This window comes from Sorex fumeus, unplaced genomic scaffold (genome assembly GCF_029834395.1).
Source record: "Sorex fumeus unplaced genomic scaffold, SorFum_2.1 ptg000094l, whole genome shotgun sequence".
Classification (NCBI taxonomy): domain Eukaryota; kingdom Metazoa; phylum Chordata; class Mammalia; order Eulipotyphla; family Soricidae; genus Sorex; species Sorex fumeus.
The window spans coordinates 10302235-10316984 of NW_026606151.1; the positions used below are offsets into that span (position 1 = coordinate 10302235).

The 14750-nt window shown below is 51.5% G+C and overlaps 1 protein-coding gene across 2 annotated transcripts in view; it reads right to left on the bottom strand.

Moving 5' to 3' along the window:
- The window catches only part of KIF13A (kinesin family member 13A), a 215353-nt gene that overhangs the window by 19578 nt on the left and 181025 nt on the right, over window positions 1-14750 (bottom strand). For both annotated transcript variants that reach the window (XM_056132384.1, XM_056132383.1), the window contains exons 22-29: window positions 14236-14409; window positions 12970-13121; window positions 10816-10948; window positions 10516-10662; window positions 5983-6021; window positions 4169-4268; window positions 3596-3722; window positions 1809-1864 (exon numbers count right to left, since the gene is read on the bottom strand). In XM_056132384.1, coding sequence (XP_055988359.1) covers window positions 1809-1864; window positions 3596-3722; window positions 4169-4268; window positions 5983-6021; window positions 10516-10662; window positions 10816-10948; window positions 12970-13121; window positions 14236-14409 — 928 coding nt within the window. The remainder of the gene's footprint in view (window positions 1-1808; window positions 1865-3595; window positions 3723-4168; window positions 4269-5982; window positions 6022-10515; window positions 10663-10815; window positions 10949-12969; window positions 13122-14235; window positions 14410-14750) is intronic.

Below are 14750 nucleotides of genomic sequence, written 5' to 3' on the forward strand. Positions count from 1 at the left end.
GAATCGATTCTCTGGTGGCTGTTTTCCAAAGAGCTAATAACGACCCCGTACAGATATAGCTCCACCGGGCTGCAGACTGACATCGATGCCTCCTGCACCCAGCCCCTGGTTTACTGTCTTACTAGAACTCACGACTGGCCCTGTGCTCATCGCCCCCCCCCCCCCCCCCCCCCCGCCCTTGGGTTCTAGCCTGGTCACTTCCGCTTGGAGCTTTTCCACACTGGACTTTTGACTTTCTTTGAGCCGACTGATGGCTCGTTCACAGATTATTCTTGAATTCCTTCAACTTCAGTAGGACCGTGGCTGGGAAGTCTTCCTGGGGGAGTTCAGAAACTTCTGCTGTTTGAAGATCTTTCTGGGCTTCTGTCCCCCTCATCTAGGAGGCTGAATTCCTCTACTTTTTCTCTTCAACAAACCTGGTGCCAGGGACAGGCGGCGAAGGCCCAAGAGGAACTGACCTTAAGTCTGCCCTGGCCTTGGCGACAATAAAGTGTTGACTCTTACTGCTGGAGCTCACCTAAGTCTACGCAGAAGCCTCCTTGCTGAGCCTGGGTCTTCAACCCTCTGCCCACAATCAGTCAGAAACGAGACAGTACAGCGAGCAGGGCGCTTGCCTTGCATACCCAGCCAACCTGGGTTCAATTCCTAGCACCCCATATCATCCCCGAAGCATCACCAGGAGAGATTCCCTGAGCACAGAGCCGGGAGTAAGCCCTGAGTACCACTGGGTGTGGCTCAAAAGCAAACACGCTCCAACTGCCCCCTACGAATCCCGGCAGCAGCAAACTTCCAGAACTCAATGAAAAGCCCAGGTACCCATGAACCGGTGACTGCAAATTCCAGGCCTCAAGGGATTGGGGACTGGCCGCTCCTTCCCATCTCCCCACCCCCATGGGATCCTGGCTGTTACGCCCACGAACTGGCTCCGGGTGGCACTTAAGTGCATTAACGGTCCTGGTCCAGACACTCACAAATGGACCTTGGAACCGAGCAGCTCAGCTCATTGGAGAGATTTCTCCGGACTCTTAACTATTTAAAATTTTAGAATTCCAGGAGTGACAGCTCGCGCTATTCATGACAAGCAATAAAAAATAAATGATCTAGCATCTGCCTGGGGGGCGGGCTTGAGTGGTGGTGGGAAAATTCAAAATAATGGTGGGATTGTTGTTGAAATATTGAACGTAATCCATTATGGTGAACAACTTTATGAAAATAAAAATTATGCAAAAAGGAAAAAATAAAAACCACCACACACAAAAAGACAAAGAGAGAGCAACACTGCATGTAGCAAGATACCGAATGTGGCTCTGAGTCCCAGCGTGAGTGACCCTCAACAGAACTAGTAGCTCCTGATTATCACTAGTGTGGTCCCCAGCCCCCAAATGAAAAGAAATGTAAACATTAAAGATTTAAAAATAGTATCACTGTAATCCCATTGCTCATTGATTCGCCCAAGCGGGCACCAGTAATGTCTCCATTGTGAGACTTGTTGTTACTGTGTTTGGCATATCGAATGCACCACTGGGAGCTTGCCAGGCTCTGCTGAGTGGGTGGGATACTCTCGGTAGCTTCCTGGGCTCTCCGAGAGGGACGGAGGAATGGAACCCGGGTCGGCCATGTGCAAGGCAAACGCCCTACCTGCTGTGCTATCGCTCCAGCCCTTAAAAATAGTAATCAACAAAAATCTCACCTGCCTGTCTTCTGAGTGATGAGAAAAGGTTTGATTAAAGGATGAAAGCAAGTGGGTCTAAGGAGATTACAGAGTCTAAGCCAAGGAGACAGTCCCTGGAACGTGAGGGTCTCCTTACCATTCAAATCCAGGAAGAGGACTGGGATGTGGGTTTCCATTCCAGGCGGCGGGACCCTACATTTCACCAGAACAAAATACATGCTTGTCAGACAACCCAACACAAGAAGCAAAGAAGCAGAACTGCACGTTCTATTAATGAAACAATTTCCCACTTCCTGACATTCCCTCAAACACAAATTAGGGAAGTTATATGACTCATCGAAAGAGCTATCATTATATGAATTACTTGCCACTAACAGAAACAAGAATAAATGAAGCCCCTATGAAAAATATTTCTAGTAATGGGTAAAAGGGAAGGGGGGTGTATCTGAACAGAATGGGAATTGGAGCAGAGGAAGGAAATGAGGTCATAAACACAGACGGGGGACTGGAGATCGGATCCCGGTTATCTGCAGGTAAGGCAAGCGAACTACGCACTGTACTTTCTCTCCGGCCCCAGCAGGCTGATATTATAAAAATTCAAAAGAGCAGAGTATGGAAGACACAGGAGAAGAAGCAAGGCGGTGAGCAGGAAAGAGTAAATCAGCATTTTCTCAGGACTGAGTCATTTGCAGCAGAATCATCTGTGGGTCAGGGATGTGTCTTGGCAATGGGACACTGGCCTTGCACCAGTAAGGCCCTGAGGTTGATTCCCAGAGCCACAAAAATAAATGAATGAAAAAAAATTTCTCCCCATTTTTATTTTAAAGTGATCTTTATGAATGAAAAATTTAAAATCACCCCATGACCTCTTAAAATGAGAAGTCCTGGCCCCCATCCTTCTTCTGAATCAGAAGAACTAGGGATGAAACCCAGAACTCGACACTGGATAAACAGTCTAGAAGATCAGCAGCTTGGAATGAAAGAGATTTAGGTAGAGAGAAGAAAAACGTCCAGTGTATGAGTGACTCCCCGGATGCCCCCAGGATTGAGCAGACTGTCTCAATACATGCCACCTATTACGTGAGTGCTGGAAGGCTCTGTGTACGGCTCAGCAGAAAGGGCACGGAGCCCTCAAGGAACACCCACACTCAGGGCAATAAAGCACAAGCCTTATGTGTTGTTATGTGTTTACCGGAACACTGAAGTTAGAGGCAGAGTTTTGCTCAGGAAAATCACTTCCCTCCTCATAGAGCGAGGCCCCTCCCCCTCCTGCCACCCTGTCACCCCCATCTACTCGATTCCTTAACTCATGATCTAAAGCCACAACTCCAAAATCTGCATCAATACACAATCTGTCTCTGGAGTGTGTGTTTGTTTGTCCAGTGGGTGTGTGTGGGGGGGTGTCACACCCAGCAGTGCTGGGACGATTGCTCCTGGCTCAGCACTCAGGAATCACATTTTTTATTTGTTTTGCGTTTTGGGTCACACTGGGCAATGCTCAGGGGTTACTCCTGGTTCCACACTCAGGAATTACTCCTGGCAGTGCTCGGGGGACCAGATGGGATGTTGGGGATTGAACCAGTGTTGGTCACGTGCAAGGCAAATGCGCTATCTGCTATGCTATATCACTCTGGAACACAGTACAGGAATCACTCTTGGTGGAACTTAGGGGACCCTGTGTGGTGCCAGGGATCAAATGCCCTCCCCACTGGGACTAAAGCTCTGCTCCCTGCTGCCTCTTTTGAGGCAAAATGAGAGAAGTTGGGAGATGAGCACTGTAGGTAGGAAGACGGGGCGGGGCGCTGAGCTCTAGGGGGGCTAACACTGTGCTCGGGCTTCCTGGAAGAGGAGGCGGACTCCCAGGACAACCTCACAAGGGCGCTGGTAGGGCCCTCATGGCGAGGTGGAGACAGGGGTACTCACCAGTCAGCGGGAGCCCCCGGGATGCCACTGCCCGGCGCGGGGACGAGCACAGCCTTCCGCTCCTCCGTCAGCCCCACCCACTGCTCCACCAGCCTGGCCTCACGCTCCACGTCATCCTCGGTCTTCTCTGCAGGAGAGTGAGGGCCCGTGAGCACCAAGAGCATGGGGGGAAGGGGCCACAGCGTGGTTGGAAGGAGACACGCTTCTCACGAGGGGGCGTCCATGTGTGCCTGAACACCCTCCCCATTACGGAAAAAGGACTAGGCTGGCCGGCTCAAGCAGGAGCGTCCAGCTGAGCTCAGGGCAGGGCCTGGCCGACTGGACGCCACAGCCAGGGACAGAGGGGAGAGAGAGGACATGCGAATCTTCCCCGGGTCTTGTGATGGGACATTTTATTTTTATTTTTGGGTCACACCCGGCAATGCATAAGGGTTCCTCCTGGCTCGGCACTCAGGAATTACTCCTGGTGGTGCTCGGGGGACCCTTGGGATGCTGGGACTCGAACCCAGGTCGGCCGTGTGCAAGGCAAACGCCCTCCCCGCTGTGCTATCGCTCCAGCCCCGGTGCACATACCTTCTTTATTGCTGACCTTCTTGATCTGCTCGTCCAGGTACTCGCGCCGTTTAATGAGCGCATCCGACCACCGCTCCCTCACGCAGTTCAAGTCTTCTTCCTGCCACGGGAAGGGATGACAGTTTGCCCCCCCCCCCCCCCCCCGCTGCGTACACAGGCCCACAGGCCACCTTTAGACATATATTTATTCATTTATTTTTTTTTAAAAAATGCGTCATTAAGGAAACTTCTTCCTTCAGAAAGGCCATGGCACATTGCCGTGTGATTAATAGGCAGGAAAGCAAAGAGGCCTCGGCGGGCGCGGCATGCGGATCACATGACTCATAGATCTCCCCACCCCCGGATTTCCAGCCCAGATGATTTCACGGGAGAGCGAGAGGAGATCCCAGCTGCGGGGTGGTCCTGACAGGTGACACATGTGTGTGTGTTGCAATGCTGGCTATTAGCAAGTCCAAGCCAAGAGGCCCCGGGGGTGGGGGGTGGGGAGAACCCCTCCCCACCCCACACACACAGTATAGCGGGGAATGAAACAGTGCAAGACCCACGCTTCATAGCTCAGAGTTCAAAGGCCCGATAGCGTGTACTTTCGGAATTGCAGAAGATTGGCACAGCAGTTTTCCAACTTCCTGCCAAGATCTCGCCTTCAACTACCACCGGGAGGCGAACGGAAAACGTCCCATGCGAACCCCTGCCATGCAGACAGCCAAGCCGTGACAGCGCCCCCAAGCAGCCTCTGGACTCTGTGGCCAAGAATGTGGCAGGAAGCACACCTGGAGCTGAGGGACATTGGTGGATGGCACTGCTGGACCTCAGGGTTCCCTCCTGACAGCCTTCTTTCCTTGGCTGCTTTCTTAGTAATATCATGGGGGTGGAGAATGAGCCCCTGGAACCCTACTGCCTAATTCTGGGGCAACCCTAAATCTAGTCTAACCCTTAACATCACATCGAAAACAGACCCCGCCCCACCTAAGGCGTAACCAACGATGAGCGACATTTTACATTTAGGAGGGTACTTGGTGAAAACACGCTCTCAAAATTTAAGCAGTGGGGCCGGAGCGATAGTACTGTGGGTAGCGCGCTTGCCTTGCACGCAGCCAACCTGAGTTCCATCCAGGGCACCCCATCAGGTTCCCTGAACCTGGAGGACGCCCTGAGCACCGCTGGATGTGTCCCCCAAACCAAAGCAAAAGTGGCGGGTCAGTCCGAAGACTAGGAGCCTGGGCCAAGAGTTTTGTCTTGGGTTTCTGCTGGGGCCTTTACCATTTTCCCAAGTCCCACATTCCCTAGCTGGGCTTTCTGCTAGATCCCATGAAAGGGGTAAAAAATATGAAAAGAAATAAAAAATTTCCAGTTAGTGGTTTATATACACTCAGCCCTCACGAGGAAGGAAACTGACTGAACAAAAACTATCTGGGGAGTATGCCTTTGGATATCTTCCCGGGCCATCATTGTTTAGAAGCGACACACGGCGAGGACAGAGTGAGCGATGAAGAGAGTCTATGAAGAGATGACGCGTGAATGTCTGATGTCAGAGGGCACCAAATTCACACAGAGATCTCGGTCTTGGCAGCAAGCCTTTACGAGCGAATCCTTTGAGTCAGCAGAGCAAGAAAACTGTCTGGGGTCCAAAATTTCAAACTGGGCAGAGGATCGACAGAAAGAAAGAGCACGGGGTCCGGGATGGCAGTGAAAGCAAATGGAAAGCGAGGGAGACACGGCCCGGGGTTGGCACGTGTCCCTGCTCTCGGCTACGCAGGCTCTGGCAGTTAGCAGCGGCTGTGCCCCATGCCACAGGACCGACGGAGCAGGTATACCTGATAACTATCCATATCATCACCAGCCTCATCATCTCTCTGGGAGGAGAAAAAGAAACACAGAGGAACATGCATGGTGCTTCTCGAACAGCACCCGAGGAAAAAACATTCCTTAAGCTTAACGCATACATTCCGGGGGTTGGCATCACGCACGCTCAGCACAATCCTTAGTTGAATCTCCCAAAAGGTTTGGTGGATTTTCATCCACCTGTCGATAGTAAGGTACTTTAAAAAAGTAATAATAATAGAGCAGTCATTGAAAAACAAGAGGATACTGGTCAGTAAAACAGCATCTATCTGCTGAGCATGTGTGAGACTCTGAATTCAACACACACACAAACACACACACACCCCATCCCAATGTAGAAATAAATATAAGGAAAATGAAAGCTGCTCTTATTGAAAAACAGGAATCAACCCCACTGGGTCAGGACTTTCTCCACTACTAAATATTTGTGGATGAGCAAATAGACTGAGGTTTATTTAGCTCTGGTGAGGAGTGTAGGATGGGAACAAGGAAACCATCATTCATTGTTCTGTAAATCAATAAAGATTGAAAAAGAAAATTTATTCTACCTTAAAAGAAAAAAAAAAGGATGGGCTTAGAAAGACAGAATGAGAGAGGAAAAGGGACTTTGGAACCTTTTGCTCTCTGTCTTGGTTTCCAGCAGGAAGCCCCCAAGGTTCTGAAGGATAAAGGGACGGAAACCAAGGGTGGCAGGAAGCTGGGTCTCTAACCTCACAAAAAATGTGAGACTAATATCCAAAGTCAGGGAAACTGGGCCAAGGAATGGTCAATTATTGGAATCCACCACAAGTGTGTGTACGTGTGCATGTGTCGTGTGTGTGTGTGGGGGGGTGGGGGGTCGGAGGGGAGATAAGACAGAGAAGGGACCAGTATGACAATAATAGTTGGAAATGATTACGCTGGACAAGAACTGAGCATTACAAGTAGGTAAAGGGATATTCCTGATAACCCTTTCAGCATCTGTATTGCAAATCACAATGCCCAAAAAGGAGGGGGGAAGGAGAAGGGAGGGAGGAAGAGAGGGAGGGAGAGAGAGAGAGAGAGAGAGAGAGAGAGAGAGAGAGAGAGAGAGAAAGAGTGTCTGCCATAGAAGCAGGCTGCAGGCTGGGGGGTTGGGGAGGTGGTGGTGGGTGGTGGATGGAGGAACTTGGGGACACTGGTGCTGGGAAATGTACACTGGTGGAAGGAAGGAGCACTATGACTGAAACCTAGTCATAAGAAGCTTTTTAAGGGTCTATCCCACAGTGATTCAATTAAAAAAATTTGTTTAGGTGTCTTAAAATTTCAGAAAAATCACTTTCAATCTAAGCATAAGTTAAATTTCACTTCTTCAAAAATACTTTACAAATATTCTGTGTAAATTTCAAAATGTTTTTATATTTGTTTGGTAATCATCATCTGAATATTTATAATTTACTGATGTAAGCCTAACAATTAAGGTAATTTGTCTTGAACTAATTCCCTGTGTTAAACTATAGATACCTAAAATGTGATAGAATTTTTAGACTATCGAGTCCTTCCACATTCGTTACAAAACTAGATTCGGTTTTCATGATGTGGAACACTGTTACATCTTGATAATACAGCATCTCCTGGACTGACATGAGTTACTGTATCCACAGAATTCTGAAGCTTAAGTTAATAACAGTTACTGGACATAACCTTGGGAATTAAATAAATGCTTTGTGTCTGGAGAGATAGCACAGTGGGCAGGGTACTTGCTTTGCATGTGGCTACGCAGATTCAATCCCCAGCACCACATATGGTCACTCAAGCCTGCCAGGAGTGATCCCTGAGCCCAGAGCCGGGAGTAAGCCCTGAGCTCTCTGAGGTGTGGCCCTCCCACACAAAAACCAAAAACAAACAAAAAAAAGCTTTAATATAGCTACAGTTTAAATGTGCACGATGTGACTTTTTTCTTTTGGTTTGGTTTTGGCTTGGGCTTGCTCCTGCTTCTGTGCTCAGGGATTGTACTGGGCACAGGTCAGCTAAGTGAGTGACCCCCTACACTACCTCTCCAGCCCAGAGCCAATCGATCAACCCATCAATTTTTCAAAAGTGAGAATAACCCTCGTGACGTTTTTTTCATCTGGAAACATTTAAGTTGATGATCCACGTTCTGTTCCTTGCAAAGTTCTTATCTGAGATGATAAAGTTCTTATCACAACGTTCGACTGCAGAAAGGGGAGTGGGGGGAGGCCTCACGGAACTATGTCCTCTGCCTCCTCGAGGTTTTGGAGATGAGAACAGAGAATGGCCATTTGGTCATGTCAAGTCGGACCGATCCCGCGGCGGCCGTCTCTCAGGCCTGAGTGAGGGCCCAAGGCAGGATGAGAACGCTACGGTCCCATTTCCGACGCCACCCCGCCATGGACGGCGGGGGTCCATTCATTTCCATTCATTACAAAACGAGATTCGGTTTTCATAATGTGGAACACTGTTACATCTTGATAATACGGCATCGTCTGGACTGGCAGGAGTTCCTGTAACCACATTATTGTAGCCACCTTCTCGCTGTCCCTGGGCCCTTCTGAGCCAGAGAGTCCAGGGGCCTGCGGGGCTGGACACAGCTGGGCCAATTTCTGTCTCATTCCCCAGAGTCCTGGCTGTATGCCATGAGGACAGAGGGAATGGAGGCAGAAGACAGTTCCTCCCCGGGCACAGCTGGGCTGCTGTCTGCCACCCGTCAGGGAGGGAGCAGGCACCCTCACTCGTGTCTGGGTGAAGGGTGGGGATGGGGAATACAACTCAGTGGGTCTCTGTGTCCCCCGGCACCTCCTAGGAGCATACGGGTACCCCAGATCAACTACTCTGATAAGCCTTAGACACCTGCATCTTCTGTTACTTTAAAGAGAAGGTGGAGTAAATGAGGATTAAATGGGCAAATTCATCGTAAGCAGAACTTTTTTAATTTTTTAATTTTTTTGCTTTTTGGGTCACACCCGGCGATGCACAGGGGTTACTCCTGACTCTGCACTCAGAAATTACTCCTGGCAGTGCTCGGGGGAACATATGGGATGCTGGGAATCGAACCCAGGTCTGCCGCGTGCAAGGCAAACGCCTTACCTGCCGTGCTATCACTCCAGCCCCTAGAAGGAGAACTTTTAATTGGAAAAAAAAAAGGGTGGGGGGGCAGCATAACAAGGGACATAGCTCCAAGTTCTATGGAACCCGAGTTCTCTGTCTGCTACAAGGTCTCCCAGCACCGCTGGGCTGAGCAGTACCAGGAGTGGACACCTTGAGAGCGGCTCGGGAGATCTCTCCCTGCCCCCCAGAAAAATACAACCAGTCGGGGGGGAGGGCTGAAGAAATAGGAGAGTGGGTAAGGTGTTTGCCCTGCATGTGGCCAGTCCTGGGCCCCTCAGAAGTGATCCCTGAGTGCAGAGCCGGGAGTAAGTCCTAAACACATCCGGGTGTAACCCCAAAACAAAACGAAACAAAACAAAACAGAAAGGTAGGGCAGGGGTTGCGGTTCAGTCCTGGCTGGGCCCCCTGGGTACCACAGGAAGTAGCTACAGGTCCTTGAGTATCACTGGGGAATCCCCGTCCCCCATCTATAAAGCCAATAAAAACTGAAAAACTAAATCATATGCAAAGCTTTCAAAGACACGGTTCACCAGGCCAAGTCTAAAATCAAGAGGTGATTTTTGTTGTTGATGTTTTTGGGTCACACCTGCTGGACTCAGGGCTTACTCCTGGTTCTGTGTTCAGGGGTCACACTGGAAGGGTGAATGAGGGGACCATACAGGATGCCAGGGATCAAAGTTGGGTCTGCTGTGTGAAAGGCAAGTGCCCTACCCACCGCACTCTCTCTGGCCCTGGAAGTCAAGGAGTGATTCGATATTAAAGTCAATCAGGCCAGAGAGCACTGCCAAATACCTCCTATAGTCTTGGCCAAACATAAAATAAAACCTGCCTAAAAGAAAGGAGAAGTGTAGCATTAATATAGGAGCTCACATACAATATTGGCACTCACTGACACTAAAGCCAGTTGGCTTTTTTTTCCTTTTCTTTTTTTTTAATTTGCTTTTTGGGTCACACCCAGAGATGCTTGGGGGTTATTCCTGGCTCTGTACTCAGGAATTACTCCTGGTGGTGCTCGAGGGACCAACCATATGGGAGGCCAGGGATTGAACCTCAATTGGACACATGCAAGGCAAATGCCCTATCTGCTGTGCTATCTCTCCGGCCCCCAGTTGGCTTCGAAATCTAGGAAAAAGGCAACAAAAGGAGGGATCTGGAGAGATAAACAGTGGGTAGGGCACTGGGTTTGAATGCGTCAACCTGGGGTTGGTCCCTGGCACCACATACCCCTGAGCACTGCTGGGTGCAATCCCTACTTCTGTGCTCCTCCCCCCACCTCCAACAAAGACAATGGAAAGAAATAGGAACGGGTTGGAGAGAAAATTCTAGAACATTCTCTAACGGTCTCCCGCAGAGACAGTCAACACCGTCCTCCACATGAACCCACCAGGGCTGAGTGCTCTCTCGAGCCTGGGTCTTACCTGGTAACTGTCCAGGCCTCTCTGGAGTTTGGTGGACCTGGCGGTCACACAGCCGATGGACACAGACAGGATCGCCTCCACCATCAGGGGCAGGGTCCCTGAGTGCTGGACCGGCGTCACAGTGACCTGCACTCTCCGCGAGTGGCCCTAAGGGGGGGGGCGGGAGGGGACAGGGGTGCGAAGAGATGGATGAGGGCAGAGCGGAAGGGATGGGACGAGAACTCAGGGGGCAAATGTGGGGAGGGGGAGGGGGTGAGTCACGGGGACAGGAGCGAGAGGGCCCCGGGCACGGCCTGGCACCTGGCGGAGCTGGAAGACGCCGCCCGTGTTGACGTCCTTGGCCTGGTGGAGCTCCACGGCGGCGTACTCCCCCAGCTCGTTCAGCTCCAGGATGGAGACCCACAGCTCGATGCGGCGCGTCACCTCGTTCCACCTGCAAAAGCCCCTCTTAGGACAAGGCCGTCGCCCGGCGCTCTGAGCGACGACGGAAGGACAGGGGCAGGCGCTCTGCGGGCCAGGGATGGGCGCTGTGAGTTCCCGGAGTCCAGATTCAATCCCTGGTACCACACGTCTCCCTCCACTCACCCCGTCAGCTCAGCTGGGAACAACCCCCCAGTGCAAAGTTGGGAACGGCCAAGTGCTTTGGGGAATGGTCCCATCCTGCCCCCCCCCTCCAACCCCCCAAACCTGGAGCGAGAAAGTGCAAAGGAGGCCTGGGTGATTGGCGCACAAGAGGCACAGCACCACATCAGCTCCACGGGCTCATTTCTCACGTAACACTCAGGCCAGCCCCATGGTATGGGTTCTTTTTATTTGACTCTGTTTTGGGTTGGGGGGGGGGTCACACCCAGCTGTGCTCAGGGCTTCCTTCTGGCTCTGCAGCTGGGGATCATTCTGGTGCGGTTTGGGGCCCAGATGGGATGCCAGGGATGGAACTTGGACCGGCCGCATGCAAGGCATGTGCCCTCCTTGCCAGACTCTGTCCCCCACCCCAACAGTTTTGCGTTTCCCATTTAAGGCTGTGGCCTGTCTCCAGTTCAGCTTTGCGCGGAATGTGAAGTTAAGATCTGACGCGCTCTTAGAAAGATTGCATTCATCTGGGGAATATAAAGTAACAAACTGGGAGTCTAACACCCAAGAATGGCCGAGATTAGTACCAGGAATTTTGCTCCATGTCTTGGAGGCCAGCCACACATGCTAGGGGAAAAGGGAGCTCAGATAGAGAAGGGAGCACCAAATAAAGGGTGTTGGGAGGATCTCCCAGGATGGGAGAAGCATGCTGAAAGTAGACTCTAGACCGAACATGATTGCCACTCGATGCCTCCTTTGCAAACCACAACACCCAAAAGGAGAGAGAGAACAAAAGGGAATGCCCTGCCACAGAGGCAAGGTGGGATGGGGGGTGGGGGGTGGGAGGGATACTGGGGCCCGTGGTGGTGGGAAATGGGCACTGGTGGAGGGATGGGCACTTGATCACTGTATAACTGAAACCCAAGCACAACAATTTATAAGTCTACAACTGTATCTCATGGTGTTTCACTAATAAAAAAAAAAAGATCTGATGTACTCACAGCTATTTGAGTCTCACTGCGGAAAACTAACTTTTCCTCCCCCCAGTGCATGTCCCTGATGCCTGGTAGCACCTCACTGTGCAGGGCAGAGAGTCTATTTCTACCCCCTCAATTTTATTAGAGATGCTGTAATTTACAATGCTCTCCCCACCCACCCCAACGCCGGTCCCCATTTTTTTTTTAGGTGACACAGGTGGTGCTCAGAGCTGCCCCTGACAAGGAGTTGTCAGCCCGTGTGGTACTGGGGATGGAATCCAGGTCTCCTGCATACAGACCATGAGCACTGTCCATCTGGCCAGTCCTGTGGACTTAAAAAAAGTCCAAGTGCTGACTTTGTTTAAAAAAAAAAAGGAAGACAAACTAGTGTTTATTGAGGGAAATTTACTAAGAGAAGTGTGACGGAGGAATATGTGTTCAAGAGAGAACATGGGCTCCTCTCCAGAGAGGAAAAAGCTTAGGAGAAAGATAGAGGGAGAGAGAAAGAGAGAGAGAGGGAAGAGGGCCGAGGGAGGAGAGACAGAGAAGACAGAGAGAGAGGAGAGAGAGGGAGAAAGAGGGGGAGAAAGAGGGAAGGAGGAAGGGAGAAAGAAGTGAGAAAGGAGAGAGAAAGGAGAGAGAGGAAAGGGAGGAGAGTAGAGAGAGAAAGGAGGAAAGGAGAGAGGGAGAGAGAGGGAGAGAAGAGGAGAAGAGAAGGAAAGGAGCGAGAGAGGGGAGAGAGAGAGAGAGGGAGGGAGGGATGGAGGGAGGGAGGGAGGGAGAGGCAGGCTCGGGAGAACACAGGCTCAGAAGGCGAAGCCTGGTGGGCAGCTGGGGCCCGTGTGCAGTTCCACCTGACGGCGTCGCAAGGGGTCATAGCCGTGGCGGGTGCTGTCGCGGGACCCACCTGTCCTGCAGCGTCCGTGTCTTGGCGCACAGCGAGCCAACCTCCCAGAGGGCGCTCCCGTTGCCGGCACAGCGGTGGCCCCACACCTCGATGGCCAGAGCCCCGTCGGATATGAACTCCAGGAATTCCTCCGTCACGGTCACCACGTAGTCCTGGGATGCAGGGAAGGGAGACAAGGAGCGTGGACGGCGCATCCGGGGAGTTTCCCTCCACTGCCCGAGACTCACTCCGAGTCACAGGAGTCTGAGCCCAGCCTAAAGGCCACTTTGTTCTGCTTCTCTGGGACCCCGCAGCCTGCAGGGTATGCAAGGGCCATCACATGTGACTTGCTCTGGTCATCCCTTCCTTTATTTTTTTTGCTTTTGGGGTTACACTTGGTGATGCTCAGGGGTCACTCCTGGCCTTGCACTCAGGAATTATTCCTGCCGGTGCTCAGGAGACCATATGGGATGCTGGGAATCGAACCCGGGTCGGCCACCTGCAAGGCAAATGCCCTTCCGGCTGTGCTATCGCTCCGGCCCCCATTCCTTTCTTTCCGAATATGGACACACCTCCCTCTGCGGGCTGACTGCCCCTCCTCCCGGCTCAGTCTTCTTTCTTGGGCCCACCTGGTGATTAGCACTACTCCTAGATCTGTGCTCAGGGACCGCACTTGCTGCTGCTTGGGTGATGCCGTGTGATGCCAGGGACCCCCACACTGGGGTGGGCTGCAGGCACCTTTCCTCCTACATGATCTCTCGTGCCCTAGGAAAGTCTTGTTTTTCAGAGATCCTCCCTCAGTGCTGGGGGTAGGGGGTCATGGGGGTTAGGCCCAGCAGTGTCCGGGGGGCCGCATGGCATGGATACTGGACGTGGGGCCTCCCACTGCCAGGCAAGTGTTTCCAGCCCTTTGGCAATAGCCCTGGTCCCTAATGGCAAACTTTTTTTTTAATGTTTTTTGGGCCACACCTGGCAATGCTCAGTGGATACTCTTGGCTCTGCACTCAGGAATTACTCCTGGCATTATTCGGGGGACCATACGGGATGCCGGGAATCGAACCTGGGTATGCTGGGTCCAAGGCAAACACCATACCTGCTGTACTACTGCTCCGCCCCCTACTGGAAAACATTTCTAAGTTACAACAGCTTGCTGCTGCTGTTGCTGTTAGTTATTTTCTGGGGTGAGGTACCAGGGATCCAACCCGGGGCCTCGCTGCTGGGAAGCCCGAGTTCTTCCCTGGCCCGGTTGGGGTCCCGGCAACTGCTCGTGCTGGAAGGGCCCCGTACCTTGCAGTGGGAGAAGGTCACTGTGTACTGGGCGTCCTTGGACTGTGGGGACGGCACCTCAGGGTCCACCACGGGGGCAGCGACCGTGGACTCGCACTGGTCCCAGAAGGTGTATTGGCAGAAGACGAAATTCGACAGGTTTAAGGGCAGCCCTGTGGCCTCTTTGATCTTCACCTGAAGAGATTTTGGTTTTATTTATTTATTTATTTATTGCAGAGCAAAGAGAGCTCCCAGGAAGGAAACATTCAATAAGGTGTCCTCTGCAAAAATACACAGCAAAAACGACATCCGCACTTGTATGTTCACTGCAACACTGTTCACAATAGCCAGAATCTGGAAACAACCCGAGTGCCCCAGGACAGACGATGGATTAAAGAAACTATGGTTCATCTATACATGGAATATATACAGCTTTTAGAAAAAAATGAAGTCATGAAAATTGACTTATAAATGGATGGACATGGAGAGAATCACGCTGAGTGAATTAAATCAGAAGAAGGAAGGACAGTACATAA